Below are 13,730 nucleotides of genomic sequence, written 5' to 3'. Positions count from 1 at the left end.
GATTGTGAAAGAAATGCACGGAATATATTTGTAACCAATCAATACGCTTTCAACAAGATGTAACGAAAGATGGGTTTTTTTGTCATTTTGTTTAAATAAAGCAATAAAAAATTTTCTCATATATATATATATATATATATATATATATATATATATATATATATATATATATATATATATATATATATATATATATATATATATATATATATATATATATATGAGAAAATTTTTTTCTCATATATATATATATATATATATATATATATATATATATATAGGCTGGGATTTGACTAGATGCTCTCTTGGTCCCTTTCAATCATTGATTTCTAGGATGTTAAGTCTGCATGTTTCATGTAACATAGAGAATTGGCTAGCATTGGTTTTAATTTTGAGTGTACGTTCAGCCACTGGGAAACTGGAATGAAGTGAACAGGGTGCAGATGGGAGGGGGGTATATATGGATGGGGCCAGATTTGGATGGAGCCAGATGGGGCCAGAATGGACGTTAGAGGACTGAGGCATCAATATCTGCCTGCTTGCTGGAACTCTCTGGACTATAAAGCTGGTCCCTCAGAATGCCAAGAAAGAAGCTTAAGGTTGCATGTAAGAAGGCAGGAAAATAATTCTATTTTGTTTCTCTCTCTTGAGCAGGCAAAGTAGAATTCTTGCTTATTTTGGAAAGGGCTACTGGACCTCTGGACAGGAGAAGCCATTTCCGGGGGCTGAAACGGACACAAGTGACCGTTTGACTGTCTTAGCCAATGGACTGCAATAAGCCATCTCTCTGGGCCTCTTTGGGAGCTGACCTAGCAGAGTTCGGTCACCGTAGAACGGCTTGCTTGGTGAGGCAAAGCTTCTTACCAGCAGAAATAGCAATGGCGCGGGCCTCCACCTTGTCCCCCATCTTGCGCACCACTTCAGGAGAGGGCCCAATGAAGCGCACCCCAGCATCCAGGCAGGCCTTGGCAAAATCAGCTCGCTCGGAGAGGAAGCCGTAGCCGGGATGGATCGCGTCCACTTCATTGTCCTGGAAAGAAGCAGGAAGCGCTGGAAATCTTTGCTCTCTCTCTCTCAAGCAAAGCAGCCCCGAGGTTTCTAAACTGGACAGGCTGTCCAGAAAGCCCGGGTGCTCTTTGTCTCTTGCAAATGTGTCTAGAAGATCAAACATATATACAAAAACATCACCTGCAGGTACTGCTTTAAACACCTGCGGAATTAAACGTAACTTTACGCTGAAAATCTTTTTGCAAAGCCACCTATTTAAATTTTTCAACATTTTAAATCCAAGATCATCTGTGTCAACTGTATCTGCCTGCATAACAGGCTCGCTCTTTCCCTTTGCAGCAGCCCCCACCCCATCCCATCCCATCCCATCCCATCCCAGAACGGCCTCCGATGCTCCAGGGAGGGTTTAGAGGAAGGACGTTGCTCTGCCCCAAATGCAGACCAGACATGGCGCCAAAAGGCCATCAGTGGAGTGGAAAAGCAAAGTCTGCTCAGGCTTTCTTCTAGCGCAGGGCTCACCAACCTTCCGGACTTCAGGGACCACCCGATTCATAATTTTAAATTCCACGAACCACTAATATGAACCCAGCACACAGCTTGCTGAAGCGCCTGGACTCCCAGTGACGGGATGGGGTCCTTCAGGCACTTAGCTTGGCCGCCTGTTTCTGCAATCTTAAACACTCAAAGAGGCATTTGGACGCCAGGATTTCTCATCTCTCTCTCTCTCTCCTCTCTTCCTCTCTCCTCCCTTTCTCTCTCCTCTCTCTCTCCTCTCTCTCTCCTCTCTCTCTCTCTCCTGTCTCGTCCTGAGGCAAAGTGGGGGCCATGTACTGTAGTTGTTGTAGCTGAAAGAGAACACGCTGTGGGCCTGGAGCTGGCGGGGGGTGGGGGTGGGAGTGCGGTTGTAGTGCTGCTCATACTCATTGTCGCTGCTACTATGGCGGGACCAAGAAGGGGGGGGGGCGCGGGGGTCTCCCTGCTGCCTCCACCATTATCCCCTCCGCTGCTGCCGCTACGGCCTCCCAATACTCGTCCCAAGAAAGGGGCCCGGTGAGGGGCTTTGAGGTGCTCACCTTCCTTGGCCGGGCTGCCGCAGGAGTAAGCGCGGAGGCGCTGCTGGTAGAAGCCAAAGTTGGGCCCAGCCATCCACAGGTTATTTTAAAATATGAATGGAAATGACAAAAGCCAGGAAAAACGCTCTGTGTCCAATGTTTCTAAAAAACCTTTTCGTAAAGGGGGGGGGGCCTGGCCAGCCGGTCTCAGGGCCAGCAGCGCCATCACCCACCACCATCACTGCATGGTCGGAGGAGCCACAGCTGCCACGGCCTCCTTGCTCTCCTCTCACGCACGTATTTCTTGTGGAAGTTGTGCTCAGAGCGCTCCGCGCCTGGGGAAGTGCGGGCCCAGAAGCGAAGCTGGGCTGCACCTCCTCCTCCTCCTCCTCCTCCTCCTCCTCCAAGCCTCTCATCTCACAGGTCAGCCAGACTAGAAATGTCTCCCCCAGGATTTAACTTGTAACTCAGAACGAGAGAAAATAATCTGGAAACCACCTTGTCACTTTTAAGGGTAAGCAAGAAGCTTTGCATCCAGCACATACGATTCCCACTGTGACCCACCGGGAACTGCACCAGCAGTGTGAGGTGCAGGGAAAGCGCGGTCAGTGGACATTCACATTGGGACACATGGGGTCAATGTGATTCTGGGTCAATTGTAGCTCAGCCTTTAATCCCCAAACAGGCCTCCTGCTTGCCTGTCTCTTATCTTTCTTTCCCCACTTGAGTAAAACTCCTTCATGTCATCTCGTACAAATCTTTCACATTCACATAACTTCCTTTTTGCAAGGTATAATGGCTACAATAATACTCGGCCACCAATGTCAGTAGAGGCGGAAACATTGGTCCTCTCATAACAGCAAGAGAAGCATTGGCCAAACCTTGGCCACCAACGCATAGATTAGACCAAGAAGCTTCCAAGCAGCTGGAGGATGTGCTGGGAAGGAGGTTGGACTACATGATCTCCAAGATCCCTTCCAACTCTTATATTTTAGATGAACGAGACTTCAAGATGTCAGTGGCGTTTGGATTTTTGTCCTTTGCTGATTGAGAAATTGGCACTTCCTCAGATAACGAGGCCCTGAGCCATGCAGGCGTTGGGGGCTGATAAGCAATATTTGGAACTGCGCTCAGAAGCTTTGGGGCGTCAACCTCGGGGGAGCAGAGGCCATGATGAGACCCACCCAGAAATGATCACTCTGCCAATCTCTGGACCAAGAATGTAGCCTTTCATGGAGCCTTCAAGGGCCGCCCCGTATCACTGCAATGGTCTTAAATGCCGGGTGATCGAGGAGTGAGAGATCCATCCAGTCCAACATCTGGAGGAACTGACCATACTCTGCAAAGGCTCCCTGTGGAGTTCCAGATGCACAACAGCCCCAAATAAGGAAGTGCAACCTGGGACCCAATCTCAGAGGTCAAAGAGGATCCAGGAAGCCTCTCGAGGACTGGTCAGGCATCACTCTGAGGTCAGTCTGAGGTCAAGACATGCAAATGACTTTCATACCAATCTATGATCTCAGCACACTGACCCCCAAGTGAAGGGTGGCTTCCCCGGCTGCTCCGCCCTTGTGGGCCATGGGGATCACCTGCTTGCCTTTGGCCACCCGGGTCACAGGTGGAGCCTTCTCACCTTGGCGACTTTGATGATGTCTGGAATGTGCAGGTAGGCCTGAACCGGGGGGAGGCCGCGGCCGATCAGATACGCCTCGTCTGCCTTCTGCCGATGCATCTGCCCCGTGTCCTGCTCGGAATAGACCGCCACCGTCCGGATGCCGAGCTCCGTGCAGGCTCGGAAGACCCGGATGGCGATCTCCCCTGGAATGCACGAGCGTTAAGAAGAGCGCAAGGTCAGGATGGGAGGAAAGCATTTGGGGCCGGGGTCAAAGAAACCCAGGTCGGCCACTCAGATTGCTTAACAGTTTCTGTCTGCCATTGGTTCTGATGAAGCGGCTCCTCCCAAAAATGCTTGTGAAAAAAACAGTCCGGCCAGGGACTTTGGGCCGGGGGGGGGGGGGGGTGGCAGAAGCAGCTCCCAGCAATCCCAGTTCCCAAGCCCTGCTCACCTCGGTTGGCTACCATCACCTTCTGGATGGGCTTGTATTCTACCCGTGGGGTGCTCAGGAAGGCAGCGGGGTGACGGAAGAGGTGCTGGAGGGCCAAGAAGGGCATCCTGCCCTTGGCACAAGGCAACTGCAGCAGCATCTGTGGGCAAAGAGAGGGAGGTCAGCCGGTGCTGCTGCTGGGCCCCCAGTTGCAGCTCTAGCTGCAGTTCCAAGGTGCAGCTGCGGGAGAGGCCGAAGGGGGGGGGGCAGGAATTAAGACGCGTGGGAGCACCAGGTGGGGAGCTTAAAGTGAGAGTCTTCTCCTCTTTTCAGGGAGTAAATTGTGAAAGCCCTGTCCAGAGTTAGGGCGTCCCCATCACAGGTGGAAGAGCAGCAAGGCCTCTCCAGTTCCCAGGCAGAAAATGTCAGGCAGAGGAAGCAGGGGCTGCAAAGGATCCCTTGGTTGACTCTCTCCGGCCTCTTTTCCAGGACTGTAATAACCAACTTGGGCTTCAGGTGAAGAAGAAGAGGGGGATTCCTTGGTCTGTTGAAAGGTACTTTGTGGGGGGGGGGGGATCCCACGCCAGGTTTTTGCCAGCATCATCAGAGGTTGGGCACCCTGGTCTCCATAGTTCCCCCCCCCCTCTCAGTTCTTTTCAACAGACCAATGAACACACAGCCCTTTGCTTGAAGCCCAAGGCTGGCCTCCAAAACTGTAATGCTTGTGCTACGGTTTTCATATCTCCTCCCTTAAAATGGCAGAAATCATATCGCCCCATTCTGGAGACAGGAGAGTTAGGCATACCAAGGTGTTGGGTATGAAGGGGTGAAAAGTGCTCTTGAGTGTGTCATTAAAAGTTGCAATGCTACAAGAATCTAGGAAGTTGCACGGGGTGGGGGGGTGGGGGGGGGCTAGAGAAGCTCATTTTTTTTAGGACACCCTTGTGCTTCAACAAATAAACAAACTCCTTAGCTACCAACCTGCATTAGCACATTATTCTTTATTTGACAGTATGTATGTAAGTGTATTTAAATACAGATCTTGGTTAGCTCAGTAATTCTATACCAGAGGAAGCAAATCAATTTCAGTTTATGGTCTGTTCAGATTTTCTTTTTTTCTTTTTTTTTTTAAATAAATGTTTTTTAATTTTAATTGAAACAAGTACAGCATCTTTCTTTACATCTGTAGAAAATGTATCAATCGATTACAAATCCTCCACGGTCAACAAACATAACTCATATTAACTTAAGCATTATTATATATCCATTTTCATTTGACTGTACTTATTATTTAAAAGTATTAATACAAATAATAATCTTGAACAATACCTGCCCACACCAGTGGGAAAAGAAAAAATCAAAAAGAAAAGGCAAAAAAAAAAAATAGAACAAAAAAAAAAGGACAAAAACGACAAAGGACAAGGCAGGAAAAAAAGAACAAAACACAGGTATCTATTATAAAAAAGAAGAAGTATATCAACTGGTTACAACATGCTTTGGTGCTTCTCTTCCATTAACTCATATTAATTCAAATATCTTAACTCGAATGTTTACCATATTAGCATCATTATACCTCCGGTTTTAATTACCTATGGTTATTTAAACATCCTTCATCCTTAGCTATGCCAAAGAATTAATCCATAACACATGCTGACATTTCATTTACTTACTTATAAAGTCCTCTATTTACATCAAATCCTCATATCCTATTTTAGCTGAACATCCATAATATTTAGTTATATCATATATCATAACATTTTCCCAGTATTGATTAACATTTGATTGTATGTATTTTATTTAGTTTTTATGATAGTGATAATTATTGTAATTAATACTCTTTATGTATAATCCAAAAATGTTTTCTCATATCCAATTGTTATTTATCATATCGACTCCACATTATATACATTACTATCAATATCAATTATTATTCAGCTATATCTGTTATAAAGAGAGCAATTAGGTTAGCTAGATTTCAATTGTATTCTTCAATCTATCAGCCAATTCCACATTATATACATTACCATCAATATCAATTATTATTCAGCTATATCTATTACAAATTAAAGTAATCAGATTTAGCTAATTTTAAGTTATATTCTTGCATCTGTCAGCCTGTGCCCCTCCAACAGCAAAATTTTCTCAATCCAATTGCCATTCGTTGAATAAATTTACCAAATGTTTTTATAGGCAAGTCCAGACAAAAATATCTTCGCACCTTTTGGCTCTGAATGTCAGTGATGAAATAATAATGTTGTAAAACTTTTCAAATTGACTTTAATTCTCCAGGGTGGAGTTTCCATTTCTCCTGCACTCTGTCTCTTTAAATGAATCTTCTTTATAGCTCCCCCCCTCCTTTCTTCCTCTGAGATAGACCAGACGCCATTTCTCACATTTTCCATTTGTATTTCAAGAACATTCAAACATTCAACGATCTCAGTTTTTCCTTCATATTTTAAAATCAGATGATCCAATTTTCTTTCCAATCTCTGAAAAGAGTCAAAAAGCTCTCGACATGCGGAAAAAAGAATCTGGAATGAGACTTCAGACGCCATGATGTGTCGCAGTTAGAAATTGCAAATAGAAACACGCTGGAAACTGTGCAATCTTATCTGATCGTAAACACAGCCAAGTAATAAAAATGTCAGATCGTGAAGGGCTAATTAGTAGAGAGTTGACTTTACGATCCACTTAAAAAGAGTCAGTGAGGAGGGCTGCCGAAGCATTCCTTGAAGCGTTTAAGAAATAAAGTAGCCACCAGCCATTAAAAAAAAGACTAATTCGCCGCTAGATTCTTCTATTTTTTGGTTTCAATTAGCTTAAGCTTTTAGTGCGGACAGTCTCTCTTGAGTAATAAAATCAGCTTACCAGATGACATCACTTCTGCCATTCTTAGGGGCAACCTGCAGTTTCAGTTAGCACGCAGCTAATCCAGAAAGGAATTGGCACGAGGAGTTAATACCCCCCCCCAGAGACTTTGCGAGTGTCTCTGAGGTCCTGGGTCTCTCCTCACCTTCACTGTCGTCTCCGGGACAGCTAGGGTCCAAAGAACCCGTCCAAAAATCCTTCGGAATAGAGGAATTTCAGGAATAGCCTGAAACTCCGTCTTCTCACTGCTAAGCCCCGCCTTCTTCGGTCTGTTCAGATTTTCAACGTTTTGTTGAGAAGTCTCTCAAATTCCCGCTCTGGGCCACGTGACTGACCCAGCCAAGACACCCCCCCCCCATGTGCATGGGGGGAGGGACTCCAAAATTGGTGCTGCTTTGCAAGCCTCTGCCTCTTTGCCAATTAGGAAGATTAAAGCATGCAGGAAAGGAAGTATGCAGATTAGCACTATTTGCATAATTTATTTCATGACACAGAATCTGCCTTTCCTTGGCACAGAGCTTGAATTACAGAGCTTGAATTGACGCAAGGCTAAGAATATCTTAAGTGCAAAATAAATAAAATGTTTTCTAGAACTTGCGGATGGGGCATAAAAATACTGTCAGCTTCAAAAACAGGAGTGGGGGGGGGGGCAGATACCCGGAATTCTGCAGTGCTCCAACTCATTTAGCTTCAGTGTTGAATTGTATACATTTTTCTCTACACTCAGCTACAAACCATCCCATAGGAACTCACAGAAAATGCTACAATGATAAGAACAGCCACCGCCACCCCCACCACCAAGAGTGGCTTTTGGGAAATAGTCTGAGCAGCTAAAAAAATAGGGGTGCTCAACACTTGCAGGCAGTTGGGAGGAAGAGGCTTAAGGAAGGGACGTAAAGGGTTGGTAAAGGGTCGGCTAACAGCCTGAAAGCAAGAACAAAGAGGGATGGGCAGAAGTCGGCCACGGTTGCGAAGGACACAGATAGTTTTCTGGACCTAGAAAGCAGAGGACCAAGAGCTCTGGACCAGTTGCCCAGCGGATGTGGCCAAATACTGGCCACATCGGGAGGGGGAAAGGCAGCTGCTCCACTGCTATTTCACTTCATCCTTCTTCTCCCAAAAGACTGAGAAGAACGGCAGGAGGAGGAGGAGGAGGAGGAGGAGTGAGACGGAGCAAAGGAGGCCTCTTGATGGGCTGGTTGAGCATTGCCTGAGAAAGTGGAGAAAGGCTGGGGGACTGGAGGAAGAAAAGAAATGCAGTTGATCTTCTAACAACTCGAAAGACAAATAAAAATTTAAATGATCTAGTTAGGACAGAGAAATAGGCCGAACATAATAGAGTGGAATTTCAACTAGGCGACAGAAGTGAAGGGAACCAAGAGAGTCACAACTGATTTTGTACGTTAAATGAGAGTGGGGTGTGGCTGCAAAGCAAAACAAAATGGGGCAGTTTTGGTGGCATCCACAAAAGCAGTTTCTGCATCCCAGGAATCAACTGTTTCACGCGACTCTAGTTGGGGGAAAACATCTTGAGGGCCACTTCAGAGCACCAGGCACGGAGGAAGGTTCTAGAAAGCTGGAAGACGGGCAAAGCCTACCAGAAAGCGCACCCTCTCCAGGGAGGCCAAAGGGGGCGGAAGGCAGAAAGGGCCCCCCAGAGGGTCCCTGGGGGGGTCCCTGCATGGCCAGGTAGCCTCTTCTTTCTTCTGCTGCCAGAGGACAGAATAATGGACTTAGGGGACGGGGATATTGGATTGGATTGGATTTATTACATTTATCAAAAGCAAGAGGGGTAGCAATCATTGTAGCTAAGAGATCTGAATTTGTGCTAAAGACTATAAAAAGGGATGTTTTGGAAAGATTTCTTATAATGCAACGATTGATTTATGGACAAGAGGTTACCTTAGCAAACTTGTATGCACCTAATATAAATCAAAGAGAATTTTATAATAGGGTATATAAAGGAATAGAAGAAGTCAAAAAACGTTATGTGATAATGGCAGGCAATTATAATATGGTTATATGGATAGTGGAAATGACAAATCCAATCCATCAAAAGCGGAAACAAAGTATAATAATACAGATTTAAGAAAAATTCTTAATAGAAACAGATTGAAAGATGTCTGGAGAGAACCATAAGGTAATAAAAGAGTTATACGTATTTTTTCTGGTAGACATAAAATTTTTACAAGAATAGACTATATATTTGTAACACTGGAAATATTATCTAAAATAATGAGAGAAGATAAAAAAATAATTAAAATATCTCATCATGCAATGGTAGCTATCGATATGGAAATAGATTGTGATTATAAACAGGCAAGTAGATGGAGAATGGATTTGAGAATTTTAAAAAATAAAGAGCTTTTAGAAAAAATGGAATTAAAAGAAATATGGACTATAAATGAAGAGGGAGGTAGTAATACAGGTGTAATATGGGATGCAATCAGAGATGGGTTCCTACCGGTTCACACGGCATACTCGCCACACACCCCAAACACGTCCCCTGGTCGCCACAACATCTTTTTTTTAAACATTTTTAATGTTCTGCGCATGCACAGACCTATTTACAAGCCACTATGCACACGCATGAGCAAAGCACGCACATGTGCGCAAATCGCGTGTCCCAGCAGTAATGCCAGCAGAAACCCACCCCTGGATGCAATGAAAGCAGTAGTGAGAGGTTTAGGGATAAAATACTCTTATAATATAAAAAATAAAAAGAGAAATATATAGTGTTTGGAGGAGGAAATTAGGGAACTAGAGAGTAAATAGATAGAAAGTAGAGAAAATAAGATTATGTTAGAACTACCAGCTAAAAGAAAAGAGTTGCAAAATATTGAGATAGAACAGGTTCAAAGAAATCTAATATACTTAAATAGGCAATTTTATGAAAACAGTCATAATTCTAGAACGTTGGCTAGAGCCACACAAGCTAAAAAGGCAAAAAGCCTGATTGGAGTAATAAAGAATGACAAGGGGGAAAGATGTAATATGATGAGAGAAAAATAGTTGATATTTCATAAGTTCTTTGAAAAACAAAATGTAAGGGAAATAACACAAATGTGAACGAAAGTCAGGCAAATATAAAAAAGAATTTAAATTGTAAAATTCAAGAAAATGATAAAGAAATAATGGAATCACCAATAGAAGAAAAGGAAATAGTGGAAGTTATTAATAAAGTGAAAATACACAAGGGTTAAATGGATTAGGTGTAGATTATTATAAAAATTTCGAAGGGCTATATTGGTGCCGAAGATGAAGATAATGTTTAATAAAACAATGGAAGGGGGAAACGCTCCATGCTCCTGGAAGCAATCCTTGATAACGCTGACAGCGAAACCAGGTGAAGATCATACAAACCCAGGATCACAAAGACCAATATCACTTATTAATCAGGACGCTAAGATTTTTACAGCAATATTGGCAAATAGGTTAAATATATTTATAGAGAATTATATTAAAAACAACCAGTGTGGATTTATAAGAGGCCGACAAATGTCAGATATAGTAAGAAGGGTATTAAACATAGATTATTATATAAAGAATCAAAAATTAAAGGCAGGTGTATTAGCATTAGATGTATTTAAGGCCTTTAAATACATCTTAAGGCCCTTGAGATGGGCTAGCCTGGAAAGGGTCCAAGATATACGTTCTTGCCAACTTTGGTGGCCTAAGATGAAAACCGAAGTGGGAGACTACATGAAAAGTTGCGCCACTCGCGCAGCGATGAAAACACAGCCAGGGAAGCCCCCTGTTTCAGTTTCAGTGGACTATTGCCACAGGTGGCAAAGCCCCAGCCGACCTTGGGAAGAGAGATTGCAACTGATTTCATCATAGAGCTCCCAGACAGCGGTGGGAACACAGTAATTTGGACAATCATCAACTTATTCTCCAAGCAAGCCCACTTTATCACTTGCTCGGGGTTACCGCCAGCCAAGAAGCTAGCGAAGATGTTTGTCAAACACATTTTTCTAAAAATAGTTTTTATTGAACGTTTTAATCTTTAAAAACAGAAAGAAAAACACAACAAGAAAAAACAAAACACAAAACATACATAACAATATAAAGTAATTATACAGCCTTCTGTATCGGCTTTCATGCTGAGCCTTTATAGGTCCCCATTCTGCATTGCCTTCTTCCCATTGCTTTTACCTTGTCCTATAATATAACAACAGTAGTACTAACACTTATCATGTTAATTATTTATACCACCATATATTGGCATTCTCTATTTTCTGTTTTGGCTTCTGTTTTCTAGCCACTCATAAATTCTATTCCATATTTTATAGAAATCCAATTCTTCTCTTTCTTTTAATTCTATTGTCATTTTGTCCATCTCTGCACATTCAAGTACTTTTCTAATTATTGTTTCATCTGTGGGTGTATTGATGTTTTTCCAGTTTTGTGCGAAAGCAATCCTGTATAAATCCTGTATGTATAAATTCATTTAAAAGTCTCTTTAATCTTTCAGCCATTATTGAAGCAAATATCTTACAGTCCGCAGTTAACAGGGAAATCGGTCTATAATTTTTTATCCGTTGCAGGTCTGTATCGTCTTTCAGTATAAGAGTGACATGTGTGCCTCCATCATGAGTTTGGTATCTTCCTCCACCATTGTAAAAAAAGTTTTGGGGGGTGTTTTTCTAGGCTTATTTGTCTTTGTAGTTTTATAGTCCAATTCTTTATTTACAATTGCATTAAAATCACCTATGATGCATATGTTTCATACTCAAATTCTATTATTTTCCGGTGTAATTTACTGTAAAACTCCTGTTGATTATGGAGCATATATATCACCACTAAGAGTATTTTTTTGTATTTCATCATTATCTCGACCATTAAAATCTTCCCTCCCTCATTCTCAAAAATTTGTTTAGATTTTATTGTCTCTTTAATGTATAGCGCAATACCCGTCTTACTTTGACGCATAAGTGCAGTGTACAATTTCTCCATCTTTGGGTGTTCCAAAAACTTTTTCTGTTGCTTTGTGATGTGAACTTCTTGTAAATAAATTATGTCCAATTTTAATTTCACCAATTTATTAAAAGTTCTTTTCTTTCAATATTTATTGATATTGTTTTTATTTCTTCCTCCATGCGCTGGCCATTTCTTATCTCTCTTTGGTCTCTGGGCTCCTTTGCTCCATCTCTTATTGCTATTTCTTCCTTTCTCACCCCAAATGACCACCCTGTGCTCACACATCTTCTGTAAGAGTCTGCTCTTTTTTACAACAAATATTACATTTGCCAATGAAATTCTTCAACTTGCCTTGAGCATCAAACGTTAAGATCACATCATCAGTGGAAAGACGCACATTTACAAATCTATCTGGGCACAAGAAAAGGTGAATATAGCAGTAGACTTATATACCGCTTCATAGGCCTTTCAGGCCTCTCTAAGCGGTTTACAGAGAGTCAGCATATTGCCCCCAACAATCTGGGTCCTCATTTTACCCACCTCGGAAGGATGGAAGGCTGAGTCAACCCTGAGCCGGTGAGATTTGAACCGCTGACCTGCTGATCTAGCAGTAGCCTGCAGTGCTGCATTTAACCACTGCGCCACCTTGGCTCTTCAATCACAAGGGGCCCATCAAGGAGCCAAATACAAGTACGCAGAAACATCCACACAAATACTCGCCATTTCACCCCAGGAGACGGGGGCAAAAGAAGGTTCACTCGGCCCTCCCAGCAATTCTTTAACCACCCACGGACCTCCTAATCCAAAGCAACCTTAAATCAGGTCTGAAAGTCAGGCAGGCGCATGTCAGCCTCCCTTCCACTGAGCGGGATTTCTTGCGCAGGATAAAGTCAGCCCTTCCCACTGATTCTTCCAGAAGGATGCCAGCAGCCCAAAATCTATCAGCATCCCCAGCACCATTCCCAATCTAGGAGGGCCCTCTAACTACTACTCCCTGCCCTCCTCCACTCAGATTGGACCAGAAGCTTCTAATCTGCCTGAATAATGTCCTAGTTCCCTGCTACCCCCCCCCCTCTAGCCATTCAAATCCCCAGGGTTCTCCCTCTTCTCTCAAAACCATTTTCTTTGTCAACATGGCTTGGACCCTTGGAGGCCCCTTGCTTGAGCCCTGGGAAAAGGCTACTCTCTCCTGGCTGTCCTTTCCCAGACGCTTCTTCCCGCTCTGCCATTGTCCAAGCAGGAAACTCGGGGTCCTTTGAGCTTGAGAGGAAGAGATGCTGCCTAGGGAAAGGTACAAGGGGGAGTGGCCAAAAAGGACCCTCCCTAATGTTTCAGACTTAAAAGTGATGGCAGGAGAGCTGTACTCTCAGACTTGCTAGATTCTGTTAATGTAGCCTGGTAATGGGCATTGGTCTTACCTGATACGCCCGTTCTCTGAGAAGGTGGCGATAGCATCCATGCGTAGGTTATCCTCGTCTGTCATCCAATAGAACTGAGTCTGCAATGTTAAAGTCCCGCCTTCTCCTGCTGCTCCACCCAGCTTTTTGATGAAGGCATTGATGCAGACTGACACGTGAACCATTGAACAACCTCTCCCCACTGTGACCGGACCAGACCATCTGTAGGGTGGGGCTGGATGCTATCTCCACCTTCCCAGAGAATGGATGTATCAGGTAAGACCAACGGCCATTCTTCAATGTTGGTGGACATAGCTTCCATGCGTGGGATATACCAAAACTTGTCCGTACTTCGTGGGTGGGACGCTGTCCAGGCTGGAGCCTGCTGACTCGCACTGACGTGTGTCAACTCCCAACGTTGTCGTAGTGAGAGAAAGGGG

The 13,730-nt window shown here is 43.7% G+C and overlaps 1 protein-coding gene across 4 annotated transcripts in view; it reads right to left on the bottom strand.

Moving 5' to 3' along the window:
* PC (pyruvate carboxylase) overlaps positions 1-13,730 on the bottom strand; it is a 130,306-nt gene that overhangs the window by 76,958 nt on the left and 39,618 nt on the right. For all 4 annotated transcript variants that reach the window (XM_087702963.1, XM_087702966.1, XM_087702964.1 and 1 more), the window contains 3 exons: positions 4,127-4,265; positions 3,694-3,878; positions 865-1,030 (listed from right to left, as the gene is read on the bottom strand). In XM_087702963.1, coding sequence (XP_087559089.1) covers positions 865-1,030; positions 3,694-3,878; positions 4,127-4,265 — 490 coding nt within the window. The remainder of the gene's footprint in view (positions 1-864; positions 1,031-3,693; positions 3,879-4,126; positions 4,266-13,730) is intronic.

Source organism: Thamnophis sirtalis, unplaced genomic scaffold (assembly GCF_051295495.1).
Source record: "Thamnophis sirtalis isolate CommonGarterSnake01/CBP01778 unplaced genomic scaffold, rThaSir2_p1.2 scaffold_18, whole genome shotgun sequence".
Lineage (NCBI taxonomy): Eukaryota > Metazoa > Chordata > Lepidosauria > Squamata > Natricidae > Thamnophis > Thamnophis sirtalis.
This window is presented reverse-complemented; position numbering and strand designations above follow the sequence as displayed.